The 17,310-nt window shown below is 42.0% G+C and overlaps 1 protein-coding gene across 2 annotated transcripts in view; it reads right to left on the bottom strand.

Annotated features, from left to right (window-relative positions):
- RSPO2 (R-spondin 2) overlaps positions 1-13,290 on the bottom strand; it is a 180,206-nt gene extending 166,916 nt beyond the window's left edge. For both annotated transcript variants that reach the window (XM_004370692.1, XM_012560019.1), the window contains exon 1: positions 13,197-13,290. In XM_004370692.1, the coding sequence (XP_004370749.1) occupies positions 13,197-13,290 (94 nt within the window). The remainder of the gene's footprint in view (positions 1-13,196) is intronic.
- Positions 13,291-17,310: the final 4,020 nt, after the last annotated feature.

Raw genomic sequence — 17,310 nt, 5'->3', positions numbered from 1 at the left:
GAATACAACCCCGGAAGCACTCACGCATCTATGCCAAGAAATTTGGAAGACAGTTACCTAGCCAACTTACTGGAAGAGATCCATTTATCTGTGCCCATTCCAAAGAAAGGTGATCCAACAGAATGCAGAAATTATCAAACAATATCATCAATATCACACACAAGTTAAAACTTTGCTGAAGATCATTCAAAAGCAGTTGCAGTAGTACATCAACAGGGAACTGTCAGAAATTCAAGCCGGATTCAGAAGAGGACATGGAATCAGGGATATCAATGATGTCATATGGATCCTGGCTAAAAGCAGAGAATACCAGATGATGTTTACCTGTGTTTTATTGACTATGCAAAGGCATTCAACTGTGTGGATCATAATAAATTATGGATAACATTGCAAAGAATGGGAATTCCAGAACACTTGATTGTGCTCATGAGGAACCTGTACATAGACCAAGAGGCAGTTGTCCAAACAGAAAAGGGGATACTATATGGTTTAAAATTAGGAAAGGTGTGTGTCAGGGTTGTATCCTTTCACCATACTTATTCAATCTGTATGCTGGGCAAATAATCCCGGAAGCTGGACTATATGAAGAATGCAGCATCAGGATGGGAGGAAGTCTCATTAACAACCTGCGTTATGCAGATGACACAACTTTGCTTGCTGAAAACTAAAAGGACTTAAAGCACTTACTGATGAAGATAAAAAAAAAACTACAGCCTTAGTATAGATTACACCTTGTCATAGTCATCTATACCAGATATACCACAAGTGGATGGCCTCAACAAAGAGAAATTTATTCTCTAACAGTCCATTAGGCTATAAGTCCAAATTCAGGGCGTCAGCTCCAAGGGAACGCTTTCTCTGTCGGCTCTGGAGGAAAGTCAGTGTCATCAATCTTCCCTTGGTCTGGGAGCTTCTCTACACAGGAACCTCAGGTCCAAAGGATGTGCTCTGCTCCCGGCACTACTTTCCTGGTAGTATGAGGTTCCCAAGTGTCTCTGCTCGTTTCTCTCTATCTCAAAAGAGATTGGCTTAAGACACTATCTAATCTTGTAGACCTCATTAGTATAACTGCTTCTAATCTATCTTATTACATGATAGTGATAAGAGTTCACAACACATAAGGAAATCGCATCAGATTACAGAATGGTACACAATCATACAGTACTGGGAATCATGACCCAGCCAAATTGATACACATATTTTTGGGGGGACATAATTCAATCCATGACACACCTCAACATAAAGAAAACAAAAATCCTCACAACTGGACCAATAAGCAACATCACGATAAAAGGAGAAAAGAAGGAAAAGTTGTCAATGATTGCATTTTACTTGGATCCACAATCAATGCCCATGGAAGCAGCAGTCAAGGAATCAAACGACACACTGCATTGGGCAAATTTGCTGCAAGAGAACTCTTCAAAGTGTTCAGAAGCAAAGATGTTACTTTTAAGGTGCACCTGACCCAAGCCATGGTATTCTCAATCACCTCATATACATATAAAAGCTGGACAATAAATAAAGAAGACCGAAGAAGAATTGATATATTTGAGTTATGGTGTTGGCGAAGAATATTGAATATACCACAGACTGCCAGAAGAATGAACAAATCTGTCATGGAAGAAGTACAGCCAGAATGTTCCTTAGAAATGAGGCTGGTGAGACTTTGTCTCATGTACTTTGGACATGCTATCAGGAGGGATAAGCCCCTGGAGAAGGAATCATCCTTGATAAGGTACAGTGTTGGTGAAACAGAAGAAGACCCTCAATGAGATGGACTGACACAGTGGCTGCAACAATTGGCTCAAATATAGCAACGATTCTGAGGATGGCACAGGAGCAGGGAATGAATGTTTCACTCTGTTGTACACAGGGTTGCTAAGAGTAGAAACTGACTCGACAGTACTAACAACAATTTTAACAAAGTCTTCTCCCACACACAAGAACCACCCAGAGGATGTGAGACGTCAAAGAACCAGGAACTGCCTTAATTTAATCTTTATTCAGGTATGGTCACCGGGGATCCCTGGGAGCAATTCCTTCCAATTCACTGCGCTGTTGGGGTCTCTCCCTAAGAGCAGAGTCTTTCAAAGACCATCTATGGCAGTAGAAGAGCTGAAAACAATCTAAAGGATTAGTTTTTTGTAGGTGGGCATAGGATATATCAAGTTTGGTCATAATATATTAACCACACTGTGATTTAACTAAACTGAAGGGTTAAGAGTTACGTCTGCTAACCAAAAGGTCGGCAGTTCAAATCCACTAGTCACTCCTTGGAAAACTCTATGGGGCAGTTCCACCTTGTCCTATAGGGTGGCTATGAGCCAAAATCGACTTGACAGCAACCGGTTTGGTCTGAAATCTGATCTTTTTTTAAAAAAAAAAAAGCAGAGTAATGAATTAAGTGTGCAGCTTAAAGATGATATAGCACAAGCCTCACACCTTAAAAGCCTACTTTTGACTATCAAGAAGAGGCATTCAAACACAGCAAATGAGGTAAACAACAAATGAATGCCAGACAATTTTTAAGCCCTAAGTGAAATTTTATTACGTAAGAAAATCTTTTTTAAAAATTAAACTTGAATTTTCAAAATAAGGTCAGACAATTTTCACCATTCTCAAAGAGCTAAACATATGAGAGACCAATTGACAGAAATAGGTCTCTCTATAAAGATTTAAGAATTTGGCAAACAATTAATTGGGAAGTATTCATTTGGAGTTGTTTGGCTGACTCCAAACTTTACCAGCTGGTTAAATTTTTAGGTATACATTTTGTGGAAAAAAAAAAAAAGATGCCTTTCAAAGTGGCTGTAAAAACTGAAATCCACCTCCAGGTTTATGCAATCTCTAATACCTATCTCACAGAAGGCAAAACTGTGAAGTTGGTTAAGTTTGTCTTTTGGTGAGAAGTTCTTGTCGGAAGATTAGGGACCAAAACCAGCAATGCTCAGTAAGACTGAAAACTCTCTTATTCTGTCCTTTTTCTTCCTCTGTGATGAGGTCAAGATGATCTCAGCATCAATCTTAATGGAAAGAGGAGAGCAAGTTTGCCATGTGAACTAATGAGCAAAGTAAGCACAGATCCTGCAGGACTCAGAGAACAAAGCACAAGGAAAAGAATGAGAAGTGTGCCCTCTATTGGTCAGTGCGTTTTAACTGCTTAGGTGGTTGCCTAGCAAGCTTTATCCAGCCAGCAACAAGTGTGAGGCTGAAAGGATCACGGTACAAAAATTCTAAACTGTGTTGACACAGCAGCAAGAATCAAGAAGAAACCCACTGGGCTGGAACTGAAGAGTGCTAAGCTCGGGTTCTGACAATTCTGTGAACTCCGAGACATACAAGTCACATCAATGGCAGCACCACATGGCACTGGCTGGAAATTACAACTACCTCTAAAACTACATATTTACTGTTTTGTTAATGAGATAAGAATTAGATCATAGGAAAAGTTTTAACAAAACTCCTTGTAAGGTGTATTTATTTGGTACTTTCATAAACTTTTTCAGAGGATGCAGAGGATAATTTAACAACTGTTGTCTTTGACTAAGGGGATTCCTGACCAAGTAATTATCTACTGAAATAAACTTTGGAATAGTGCTTCCAATGTGGCTTCACATTGTTAAGTATACACATGACAAATGGCTGAAAACCCACATAAGACAAATGAACTTTCAGAAAACAATTTGAAGCAGCTATTTGGCATCAAGTTAATGAAGAAAAGTCCACCTCCTATTTCTTTAACCGATGCTTCTTAACCTGCTGAAGAAAAAAGATGCAGCACTTTTGAGACTTTAGTGAAAGCTCTAGATCTTCTCCCCACACCCTAAAAAGAAACAAGAAAATATTTTGCTTCTAATTTCAGGAAGCTCACAAAAACCTCGGCTCCCATCTCTGGACCTCAAGTTAAAAAACCCTGCTCAAAAGAGAGGTGCTGAAAAAGTCCATGTTGGTGGTGGTGGTGGTGGTGGTGGTTGGTTGGTGGGGGGGTTGGGGGTTGGGGGTGGGGATTGTTGTTGTTAGGTGCCGTTGAGTCAGTTCCGACTCATAGCGACCCCATACATAAAAACTACATACTAAACTTTATTTCATAAGTGCTTTTAATACCCTTCAACAGGTGATGAAAACTGAAAGTTTTAAGTAAATTGTAAAGGTTTCCCCCAATGTCTAGATAAGAAGAAATGCTGCCTATAGTTAGATTGTTTGCATTTTAGAGTAAAAATAATATATTTAATAATTTTTTCTAACCTTGGTTGGTTATTCGATTTTATTAGGGTGGCAGAAGATTGGAAACAGGCTGCAGTCAGCTGGTGGGGCACCTCAAATGCCATGTAAAAGAGACTGGTTGTTTACACATACACACTCAGGTGTGTATATATAAAATCCATGTATATATACACACAGGGAGACATGCACATACACATATGTTCTCACTAGAAGACCAGAAATAAAAGAGGTTCCCACAATTTATATATATAATGTATATATACAAGAATAATGATCAAACAAATTTAGTAATACAAGCAACCACAGGCAGAGTTTCAAGGCTTGAAAGCATTTAGGTCCTAGGTCTGCAAATTTTTACTAGCACACCCTTATAACTTATACCTCAGTTACTCTACCCTCTCAGCCTTCAGTTATTTAATATCAGTTACTCAGCATAAATATAAATTGTAGAAGTTCTGGGGCTCAATAAATTCTGTGGTCTGGAGAACTTCTGAATAGGTTCAGAGGTGATTTCATTTTCTTTTAAATGAATGTTGATGTTGAAGTGTCCTGTGCACAGGAAATGCGAGTACATTCAGAAAAGATGGAGTCTAAATCTAGCTCTCTTCCACTTAACTGTTAGTTTTTAAAATCACACAATGTTTCAGTGAGCAGCTCACCTTCCTTATGTCAAGCCAGTCCAGTCCCACCTCCTTCAAAGGGTAGTGAAATGTCAGTTGTAAACAAAGCAAAGAAATGGCGCCAAATGTAAAAACGGCATGGTGGCAGCATCAGACTTCCTCATCTAACTTCACAAGAGGAAAGAGAAAGGATCGTTATCAGCATCTACAGCCCAAGGCTGATTCCTATGAAGCAAAGGTCAGACATACCCCCTCTCTCTCCAAACTTTTTTTACCAATTCCTACACCAGCCACCTCTCCCACAGTACTTTCTACTCCTCTGCTGGATTTGATAATTCATTGCAATGGCCACACAGAACTCACAGACAATACTCATGATTATGGGGTTTATTAGGGAAGTACCAGGTTACAATTCAGGTTCAGGAACGACTCAGGATACAGTTCTTCGGTCAGAACAGCTTCTCGGCCGTGCTCACGGGCAGGCCTCTCAGGCCAGCCTCTGCCCTGCTCAGGCAAGTATTAGAAAGTTCTTCAGCTCCACAAATAAGTGCTCAGAGGCACCCCACTCCACCAGTAAGCCTCCTGCCCAAAGGTGCTCAGCTCTCTCGCTCCATGGGCCGGAAAGCCCACCGCACCACCTCGCGCTGGTCTCCTGATTCTGCTGCTGCCAGTTCTCTGCCACACTTGCCACCACTTTTCACCATTTTGTGCTGTCTCTGGTGTTCCAGCTCTCTGTCTCCTGGGTCTGTGAGTTTCTCAGGGGCCCCAACGGTCCAAAGGATGTGCTCTGCTCCCGGCTCTTCTTTCTTGGTGGCAGTGCGGTCTCCCACTGCTCTGGAATTGGCTCTCTCTTTAAGTCTAGCAGGGTGGCAAAACTGACCAATCCCCTTATTAGGGTTTCATACATTTTATTTGCATGGTCCCACCACCGCAAGGGTTCCACACACCTTATCTGCATTACTTGCAGGCTGCCCAATCCCCTTGGTGGGCCACAAGCACCTTATTTGCATAGCCCCACCCAATCATTACAAAACCATGAATGGCTAAAAGGGCCATATTAAGTAATTCACTGCACCACACAGTGCTTTCCTGAAAGGTACTACAGAAAATAAACTATGCAGTTTATTCATACCTACTGAAGACCTTGTTCTAAAATACACACACAGTCATCTATGTCTCTTACTGAAGTGTCCACAGAGCTACACTTCTTATCCTAAGGTCACAAAAGATTAACTCTCATTAAACAGTTTCCTGCACTAATTTATCTATATTATGAATATTAATTATTAATATTAATGCCTTTTAAGAAAGTAAATTCCACTTTTTTTTCTTTTCCCCTAAATGATTATTCATATGGGACAAAGTGCTTGGGGATGAAAACCTCTTATTGCCCCTTTCTCCAGGAAAAGTGTTTTTAAAAATACAGGTAGCCACAAACTCACCTGCCATTTGGGATAGTCTATGACTCATATAATAAACAGACACATGGATACACAAAAACAGGCAGTAGTATGGTCTATGAAACCCTGGATAATATCAAAAGAGACTTTGGAATGAGTACTAGCCTGAGGATGTTTTTATTCATTCCTCTGTTTTCTTCTTTAAACTCCAGAGAAGAATAACTAATCATGTGATTACATCTATTATTGATGATACTTAATCATTCATTAAATTTTATGTGCAAAGAACTTCAAACTTTAAAAAAATCTCATTAGGTCATCAAAGGTATTTTAAACGCAAACAACAAATCTCATATGCAATGACTTTCTGTTCAGTCATTGTGGAGGAAGCACTCTACTAGGCCGGGTTTGGGGAGTACAAAGATGAGTAACCCACAGTCCTGCCCTAGAGAAGCTTAAAATCTGAGGATAATGAGATACATGCCAAAATAACCGAATAAAGAGGGGGAAAAAGAGTCCTTGAGGAGTAGCACAAAAAGCCAAGAAGACTATGAGAGAATAACTGATTTTGACTTCAGAAAGGAAGGCAGAAAATTCCAGGAAGGCTTTGCAGAGGTAGTAGCATTTTAGCTGGGCACTACTGCACGTGCAACAACACAAAAGCACAGAAACATATGGTGTATTGGGAAAATGAAGTAAGCCGGTATAGCTTAAGCATCTAGGGCTTTCAGGGTGGCGGCAGGTTGGAAACAGGCTGTGGTCAGATGGTGGGGAACCTTGAATGCCATGTGAAAGAGGCTGATGTTTATTCCATAGGCAAAATGGAGACATGGGATGTTTGGGGCTTATTAAGCAGAGAAGTAATATGATCAGATCTGTGGTTGAGAAAAAATTCAATGTGGCAGCACTTAAAGGATGGAGTGAGAAAGAAGTGGATGCTAAGAGATCAGGAGTAAATGAGGGTATGGGCTAGGAAATAAAGGATGGGATGGATATAAACATTTCTGAGGTAGACTCACAAAGACTGAATGAATTGATAAAAAGACAACAGAAAAGCCAGACTACAATGAGGCCTCCAGCCTTGACTCACAGGAGCATTGGAACATTTCTACGTAAGAGCAGAAATTAAGAACACAAGGGGAACGCATGTGCGCGAAGGCACAGAAGAGGAAACAAGTTATCAAGTTTGAGTGCGCATGGAATATCTACCCTTTTGGCATAAGTTGGGCAATTGGAGGGTACACAACAATTTAAAAGGGGAGAACGGAGCTTGGGACTAGAGTAAAATGAATCTACATGGAAAAAGTTACTGAAGACATAGGCATGCGTAAAATCCCCCAGTAAAAGAATGAACGTGAAAAAATACTATTCTACACCTACCCTGAATGAATGGGCCAAAGAATAGAAATGCGCAGAAAAGTGGAAGACAAAACTCAAGTGTTGCATCACTAGCCAAAGGAAGACATCTCCAGAGGACCAAGTCACAGAGGACTACAATAGTGTTGTAAGAGCTGGCAATGAAGTGAGTGCAGATGACCGCTAAGAAAATTCTTTCAGTAAAATGGTGGCGGTAGAAGCCAGATTGTATCAGATTCAAGAGTGAGTAAAACAGGATTATTAAGCAAGAGAAGTAGAAGCAAAGAAAAAGGAAAGAGATTGGGCAGCAATGTAAGGAGGAAAGAAATTAAATTTTTTTAGGAGTAGGGGAACAGTGGCATGCTTGGAAAGACAGTGACCGATACAGAAAGGTCCTAGAGGAGAGAAGAACATGTGCAACAGGTAGAGGCTGGCCTTGGAAAGAGGAGAAATACTCTATCCTCATTCTCATATTCTCTCTCTTTATATATATACCATTGTTGTTGTGTGCTGTCGAGTCAATTCTAACTGATAGCAACCCCATGTGTCAGAGTAAAACTGCTCCATAGGGTTTCCTAGGCTGTAAAAATCTTTACGGAAGCAGATCATCAGGTCTTTTCTCCCACAGAGCAGCTGGTGGGTTCAAACCTCTGACCTTTTGGATAGCGGTCAGATGCTTAACCATTGTGCCACCAAGGTACCATATATGTGTATACACACACACACACATATATATACACATATACACACACACACATATATACACACACATATACACACACCCATATACATATGTATATGTATGCCTTTCCTATCATATATAATTATATACTATATATATACTTCAGTATTAATTAGCATCTAGTTATCATCCTTAATTGCTGGTAATAATGAACAAAATGCATATCACGATATCTTAAAAAATACAAATAATTTTAACTTTCTTTTCATTCCAAAGCTTATCATATCCTTTTAGCAGAGTGGTAATTCGGCATCATATCAAATGATTTGTCTGTCATCTATTTTCTGTACTCGGGAGACCTACGAGTGCTTATTTCTAGGAAAAAAAAAAAAGGCTTAAAAGGCAGTCAGTTGGAAGGAAAGAAGTAAAAGTAGCCTGGATAATCCATAAACTTGCCAGTCAGTCTCTGAATAAATCAAGAGGTGGTTTTGCATTAAGGAATTAGAAGTGTCACTTCCAACTTGTGATTTCTGCAAATATTGGATTCTACCCAAGCTGGATTTTAAAAGCAGATAAAGAAAGCAAGCCAGAATTAAATGGAGGCCTGGGGGACATAACCTATTCTGACTCACTTCCAAATTATCAGTAGCAAAAAAAGATGTTGCTCTAAGTACAGCAACTTTCTGACCTCCCTGCACTAGTAAGACACTGGCCAGAAAAACTCATGGAATTAGGCTGGAAGAAAAAGCAGCTATTAAAAAAAAGAGAACAAAAGAACACGTTTATGCTGCAAAGTTAAACATCGCATCAGCTTTTCTGAAATACTCTGGAACTTAAAAAAGCGAGCATACAAAATGCATTTTGAAGCTTTTTCATTTTAAGCGTAGGTTAATATGTTCCATGTGCCATTTTATATTTTGAAAGATACCACAAGAAATAAACTATTACCAAAAGTACTTACAAAAACAAATACCTCCAAATCCCTTCATTAAACTTTTTAAAAAATAAAAACATAAATTAATTTAGCCATATAAGTTTTAAGAGAAAATGTTTATTTTTTTCCAACCTCAGTTGCCAGAAAAACACCACACTATTTGTAATGAACACTTCAGTTTCATGGGATAAGCCAAATCTAATCTTATAAAAATGAAATGTTACAGAGGAAGCTGAAGCTTCAAAATGGAAAAGGCTACAGCAGGAAACACTTGTCATACCACACCCCCTACCCTCAGACCACCAGAAACATGAATTATATGTTTCAGAGCCTTGCTGCTTTTAAAGAGTTTTATCAAGAAGTTATCATAAATTCCTGGTTAAAATATGATTAGGTATTTAAACAGAATGAGCTATAAAATTAAGTCACTGTATTTCAAGCTCAAGAAATTCCAGGAAGATCATAATAAAGTTTTGATTGGTCCATCCACCTTTCAGTGATTCAGCCTGAAATGCAGCTTACAACTGGTCCAAAAACTAGACAAATAATTCCATTTATCACAAAAATAAATCATAAGAGGTTTCAAGACAGATACAGGTGGAAAGGGTTAAAAGTAGCTAATAATGACCATTAGCTTTGAAGGAGGCTGAAGGACTCAGTGAGTCATACTTTTATTACCTTATAGACAAAACAAAAAGTAGCATGCTTCTTAACTGATTAACAGAAAATTATTGCAGCCAGATCCCATTAGTAATTATCAAATGAATTTTTAATTTATGATTTTGTTTTCAAAAGAAGGAGAAGAAAGAATGGCAAGTAATTAGTGGTACTGTTTTTATGGTCTCCCCCATACGAAGTTTTGTCCAAAAGTAGGAAAGGTTGGCGTTTCACTTTTTCAATCATCTTGCTATATTTTGAAATAAAACATAGAGTTAAATGATATATTTGCTCTCTATTCCAGACTGGATGCAATTGATTTTAACTGACTAAATTATCTGATCTCTGCCAAGAATTTTATTTCATTAAGAAAATGATATTATGGAGCATCTGAGATCATAGAACAGACTAAACATAATGCCAAAGGAGTTCTGAGAATGCTCCACAGTGAAGGTTTGATTATTTGCAGATGGAATATGAAAAAAAGAAAAAGGTCCCAGGCGTTAGCCTACCAATCCTGTTACCATTGCTGCCTACATCCTAGCACAAAGCCGAGAAAATAACTGATCTTCTAAGCTACAACACCTTCTCTTTTTTTAAAGGTACTAACCACTTTTCTTCCTAGAAAGTAATATTTAACTTCCACTATCCAAAACAAAGGGGAAAAGGGAAATGTTGGTACTACAACAGGCTCTAACATGTCACCTGTCACGGCTGGCACGATTTGGCGAGTAGTCAAGCATTCACCAAGGAACTAATTTAAATCAATCTCCTTTGGGAGAGCCAATTGTTTGGTATGCACAACAACTGGTATAGGATCAATCAGTGGACATGAGATCAATTAAAACCAGCTTAAGTTTGTGAAGAGGGACAATTCACACAACTTGAGTTAGATCTCTATTCATTTCAATACTCTCACAATGCAGTCCTTAAGCTTCCTTGCAAAGCAGAAAAGCTACTATCACCCTACACTGTCTAGCCAGTCCTTTAAGTAGTTCCACTTTTAATTAAAAACACAGTACACCCTTTGTTGGCACAGATAGTGTGGTCACTTTTAAGGATCACAGTTATTTTAGCCAGAAACCTGGGATTTGGAAAGGGACATCTGTTGAGAATGAAAAAGAAAAATCTTTGATAGTTTTTTTTTTCTTAAACAACCTTACCAATTTACATGCACTTCAGAGTATTTGAATTTTATTAAAATGAAAGGTTGGTTTGGCAGAAGTTACTATAGCACACTTTGGAACTGGGTTTCCAAATGTCAGCGCTTGGGGATGTGGATGTAACTGCTACAAGAGATTTTGCTTAAGCAAGCCGCGAAACAAGTAGATTTTGCGTGAGATACCTAAGAAGGCATAGGCAGAACTGGAGAGATGGCACTGCTGGGAAATGTGTGCAGTATCGCTTCTGGCCGCAGGAGTGCTGTACTGCCATTCTCCACCAAACAGCATCTCCGCACTCAGTTCTACTAAAACAGTATGTTTGGTCGTCTCCACTCAACCACACAGGGACAGGCAGTGTGGATCAAAAATGACCACTGAATTAGTATGTCACCTAAGAAGCAAACAAGAGTTTGGCAAAGGGTTTTAGGTTATTTCTATGTTTCATAAAATTAAGCACTTCAGCTTTTCAACCAGACAGGCTGCAGCTTCAGCTTATAAGAGGGAGAAAGGCCTCTCCAAACACTTTTGACCACAGTGTAATCAAAAATTGCGGCTCTGCGGAATAACACCTCGAAAGAAAATACTAGGGCGGAGATAAGAGGCCAGTTGGGAGGGGAGGGAAGCCGAGAGAAAGAGATGGAAAGGGAGTTTTCCAGGACAGATATCAGTATCAAACTCTCATGGCTTCTGGGAAGAAAATTTCTTCCTAGCATTTTTAGATGGAATAATTTCTGAAAATAAGAAGCATTTTTCAAATTTCAGAAAGGAGAAAGAAGGAATAGTTCCCATCTTGTGAACCGCGGATCCATATCGTCAACTGCAGAGCACAGACTACAAAAGTCACACATCACCAGATAGCTCGAGCTTTGCCCTCGAGCCCGCCAACCTTTAACCCTGCCTATAGGTGACAACAGCTTAACGATGTCCTAAAAAGCCATCAAGAAATAAGAGTGCGATAAGCCTTCTCCAAAATCTGAATGCAGGACCGGAGATTCCATAAAACCAGTTGCAAACAAATCATTTCACAGGTCGAGTGAGACGTTTATATCTCGGGAAAATTAAGAGCTATTAACCTCGGGACAAATTCTAACGGCGCAAAAATCCAAATTACTGGATAAAGGCAGCGCTCACCAGATGCCTACAAGGGGTTGCTGCTGCGCACCTTCCATGCGCAAGTAACGCAAAGGGTGTGTGTGTGTGGGTGTGTGTGCGTGTTAAGGTTTATGTTTAAATCCTCCAGATTTAACTGTGTCTAGCAGTCCTTCTCCTAAAATGCGACTGGATTAGCTGCACCCCAGCAGGACTCAGAGAAAGAAATAAGCCCGCACTAAATCTACAGGAGAGCTAGTTCTCCGAAATCTTTCTGGAGGCTTCCACTCCCCTCCCCAATGCGCACACAAATGATGGAGAGGGAAAGGGCGGTTAAAAAGGCGCAAGTGAATTTCATTGGGAACAGAAACCACTCACCGAAATAGGTGCTTCTGAAGAAGCAGATGGAGGGTACAGAGCCGGGCCAGCCTCACAACATCACTTTGCCAGAAAACTAGCGCACGAGTTGCCGCTCAATTGGTAAAGTTTAATAGATCATCCCATCTGGTCTCAGGTTCTTACAGAACAATGCTGCCCTTTCCCTGTAAATGCGGGTCCTCTACCTCGACTTGGTACCCCTCCCCAGCTCCCAAACACACACACACACGCACAGATACGAGGGGCCCCAGGTCTATGAAGATCTGGGCCAGGATTTGGGGCGCAACGTGGATGGAGTAGGGAGAGACAGACCTGCTGCAGGGGAGATTGTTAAAAAAACAAAAGAGAGAAACGAAGGTTAAAAAAAAAAAAAAAGATGCCAGGTAAGAAATGCGACCCAAAGCGAGAAAAGTTTGAGAGTAGGCGCTGCCGCGAACGTGGGTGTGGACTGCACGACTTCGCCCAGAGCGCCGGCGGGACGCCCGGCTCGTGCTGCTCTCTGCACGTCACGCTCCGGCTCGCCGCGCCGACTGGCGACTGCAGAGCGCGGCCGGAAGACTAGGGGCGGTGGCGCGCAAGAGCGAGGGTGGCGGGCACGGTGCTGTCCGGCTGGGACCCTGAGAGCCCAGGGCAAATGGACGCCGCGCCCCCCACCCCTGGGACCCCACGCACCTCTGGCAGAGTGGGACCCACCTCGCTTACTGCGTCTCCATCGGTTGCCTTGGCAGTGGCTGTAATCCATACAGTTCAGGATGATGAGAGCAAAGGAGAAGAGGCGAAACTGCATCTGGGCGGTCGGGCCGGGGAGAGACGTCTCTCAAAGTCGGGTAACTGAAGGGCTCATTCAACGAGCCGTCCGCGCTGCTGGAGAGGACGCAGAGGGAGAGGCGCCACTAGCCCGGGGGCAGCACTGGTCAGTTCAGAAGGACCAGCATCTCTCCGCTGTGAACCTGCAAGACGAAGGGGCGAGAAACTGGATGGGTGGGTGGAGAGAGCCCGGGGAAGGCAGCTGCGCCTTCGAGCATCCCAACTTAAAGAGGCGAGGGGGGGGCGGGGCGGTGGGGGAAGCAAGCCCGCTGCCTGACACGAGCCGCGGAGCGGTTTAAGCCAGCGCACAGCTGCAGGCGACTTGGAGAGGGAGGTGATAACAATCAGTGAATTAACAACCTCTTCCGAGCCCTAAGCTCGAACTGAGGGGAAATGGCATTGGCGGGCGCTCCGGGGAAAGGAAGGAACTCCAAAGCACCAAGGGCGCAGCGTTACAGGAGCTCATTTACTCCTCCTGGGCTCCACAGTTGGGGGGTCCCCGAGCGTCGCGGCGGCGGCCGGGCGCGGATCGCCTACCGTGCGCGCGTACGTCTCCGGCGGCGCGGCGTGCCTAGGCTCTGCGCTCCATTTCGGGCTCGGGAGGCGAGCTGCCTAACTAGCACGTGGGCTGAGGAAAAGTTTGCCGAGACGCACGGGTAGCGCTTGGCAGCTCCGGGATTCCGGCGGCTGCCGCGGGGTGGGCGTGCGCGGAGGTTCCGCAGGGCCCGCGGCGTCTGGCAGGAGCGCGGCGAAGCCCGGACGGGTGCGTCCGCAGCTACTGGGATGCTGCGTCCCAGCCGGTGAGTCCGATCCCCAGCGAGGGGCGCGCCCGCTTTCTGCCTCCCTAGCCAATCCCGCGGTTTTCCAGGCTCTCTTTCCACTTCAAGGCTAAGGTCAAGGTTTCTGTCTTTCCAAGCTTGGGGAGACAACGCTACCAGGAGGCCGAGGGGCTGTGGCAAGCGCAATTTCCGATGGAGATGCCGACGGGCTGAGGCTCGGGATGCTTCTATAAGTAGGCTTCTAAAGTAGGCTGTCGCGGAGTTCCTGGGTCCTAAAGCCAGGAACGCTCGGGTTTCCCTGAGGTCCTAAAGAACGCTGACCTCCTGTGGCGAACCTAACCCCAGACGAATCCCCTCTGGGCTTTCCAGGAGGAGGTGGCTAAACTGAAGAGTAACTGGGGTGGGGGTCCCCCCGTCCGTGCTGGGCCCCAGAGCCTCGCTGTCTTCACCTCCAAGGCGCCCTCTTCGGCGCTTGAGGGTCAGTTCCCACCCTCAGCGCCACTTTCCTGCAGGGGGTCTGACTGACTTGACTGACAGATGGCTTCTCTGAGACCTTCCTTGCAGAGCTCCCAGCAGGACTGCTGCTTCTGACGGGCAGAGTTAAACTTGAGCCGACTCCCGAATTTCGATGCCACACCCTGCCACTTTTTAATTTACATCTTGACGCTTTGTTTTATAGGAAGATCTGTTAGCGAGGCTAAGAGCACACTCACGGTTTAGGGAGTGAAAAGTGGATTTCCAATAGCTTTTGCTTATCCTCAAAAGTGTTATTTCTTAACTTTGTTTCTAATCCAGGAAAACGTACAAAAACCCTGTGATCTCTTGCTTGCATTCCTGAAGGAACTGAGGCTTTGCTTCTTTAAATAAAAGCCCACTTTCCTCTGAAGTATTTCTCATTCCAACTCCCCCCCCCCCAATCTCATGAATTAAACTTTAGGTGCCTTGAGTATGGAGAAATACTCTTTTTCATTACATTAAGTGTACTTGACGCTACCCAGTTTCAATCTGGTGAAATCTTCTGTCCTGCATCCATTACTGCAGGAAAGAATGTATTTGCTGCTTAGATCAAAGGTAAGAATTTATACTGCTAACGATGGCCTAAAATGTTTCTATAAATATTCTCATATTATGTTAGCATGTTGTACTATCGTAAATTCCCTTTTCTATGCCTCCAGTTTCAGAAGATGTTCATAAATTTGGCGACTTGAGGTGATTATGTAGAAATAATAAGAAATCAATATTAGAATAATATTTATTGACTCTCCCATTATTGTTTATCGATACTATTTTACAAACATTACTGTTACGTAGCAATACTTATGTATAACCATTTCCGTGTCTTTCCTTTTATGCATGTCTGAGAACACCCAAGTAAATCTGAGTTGAAGTTATCGGTCCCATTTCATAGATAAGAAAATTCAGCCCCAGAGACTGGCCCACAGTGCACAAAACACACTGCAGAAACAATGGATATGTTTCTCTGTTTTCTAGACCCCCTGATATTTATCACAGAATTTGGAATTGATTTTACATCTTTCAGTCTATGGAGTAGACCAGCACATTCACATAATGACTTGATATCTCAGTGAATACTGTCCCCCAGCATCATAAATACCACTTCCCCTGAACACACACACATACACACAAAATGTATTGCACTTATAAAAGAATTAAATCCACAGAATAAAAAAGTCATCTCTAAATAAGCCTCCTGCTTTCATGTACAGTTTGGAGACCCATTCAAGATCAAAAATTATCAGTGTCCTTTAAGATATTGAAAGGCAAAAATAAGCACAAGACCAAGCAAATTCAGCTCTAACATTAAACACCTACGTTGCTTTGAGCAATTCTCTAGATCTCAGTTTCTTCAGCAGTATTTTCAGGAACTTAGACCAAGGTTCCTTTCCCTTTTAGCATGTTCTAGTTTACAGTCAATTTTCTATTTCTGTCAGGAAGTTTGCTATCAAGTCTAACCAGTGTCAGGACAAACTCATCAGTGAAGGCTTCTCCATGTGGAAATATGACAGCCACTGTCATCCTTATTTAAACCAACAGACAACTTTCAATCTTTTCAAAGATAACTTCCCAAAATTTTAATCATTTGGGTTGTACATTTTGGCTTTTTTTTTTTAACCAGATATTTTTTCCAGTTTAGTGAACCCTTAGGCCTGATTCATAGAAAACAAATTTTAATAGCACCACTTCTGTGGAGGATTGGTTAATACAGTTATGCCCTGGAATATTTTATCCTAAGAATAAATAAAGAAATGCTAAGGTTTGTCATGCATAAACTCATTTAGTTTATTGCAAGATAGTCGTGGCATGGCACACAGTAAGACCTCAATTAACAATTACAATGTTAGTTCAATGATTAGAATCCAAATCTTTAGATTTCCTGAATGAGTTGTTTTGGGAGGAAGACTTGACGACAGCTCGGACTCAGATGAGGCCCCCCATAGCTAGGGTCCAAGATCAGGTGAGGTGGGCAGTATTTCAGCAAGCTGTAAGTGTTCAGAGAGAGTGAGAGTCAGACTGTTTGCCGCCATCGTCTCTCAGTGAGTGAGCAGAAATTCAGGGTTTATATGTGATTTTCTCACCTTGGCTTCAGACGGTAAGGGCCAGGTGATGCCCTGCTTAACGGAGACTAATGTGTTACATTGTTTCTTCAAGGTGGCCCTATGGTGTAATGTTGCATCTTTCTTTAAGATGAGAGATTAAGGGTGTTGTTTATGATGTACTTACATCTTGCAGCCACCATACAAGAATTTAGCCAAATGCTATGTTGCTTTAATCACAGCATACAGGTGCATGGCTATCTTAGAGAGGTTGTTTACTACATACTTCAGGTACTCCTATTGCCAAATTCAGAAATTCTCTATTTCTAACTTTGCATTATAAGTGACTCATACATATGGGGATACAGAAAGCATACATGACAATCATATGTGATTTGAGAGCATTGCAGAATCGTATGTGATTTGAGAACATTACAGAGGCATACATAACAGTTTAATAAAACAAGAATAGGCTCTGGAAAAATGAAAGAGTCCTAATTCCTTTCTTCTTGTGCTCACTCCTGGTTTGTCTCTGCATTTTTAAAGGACACCACTAAAACTAAAATATCTAAGTCACACTTAGTTCTTGGGGTGCTTAGTTAGAGTCTGACACTAAACTTCTTTGGGGCTAATTTGTTGATAACACATACTTTTTTTTGCCATTCA

This window comes from Trichechus manatus, unplaced genomic scaffold, assembly GCF_000243295.1.
Source record: "Trichechus manatus latirostris isolate Lorelei unplaced genomic scaffold, TriManLat1.0 scaffold00009, whole genome shotgun sequence".
NCBI lineage: Eukaryota > Metazoa > Chordata > Mammalia > Sirenia > Trichechidae > Trichechus > Trichechus manatus.
Note: the sequence above shows the minus strand (reverse complement) of the source record. Positions and strands in the feature narration are given on the sequence as shown.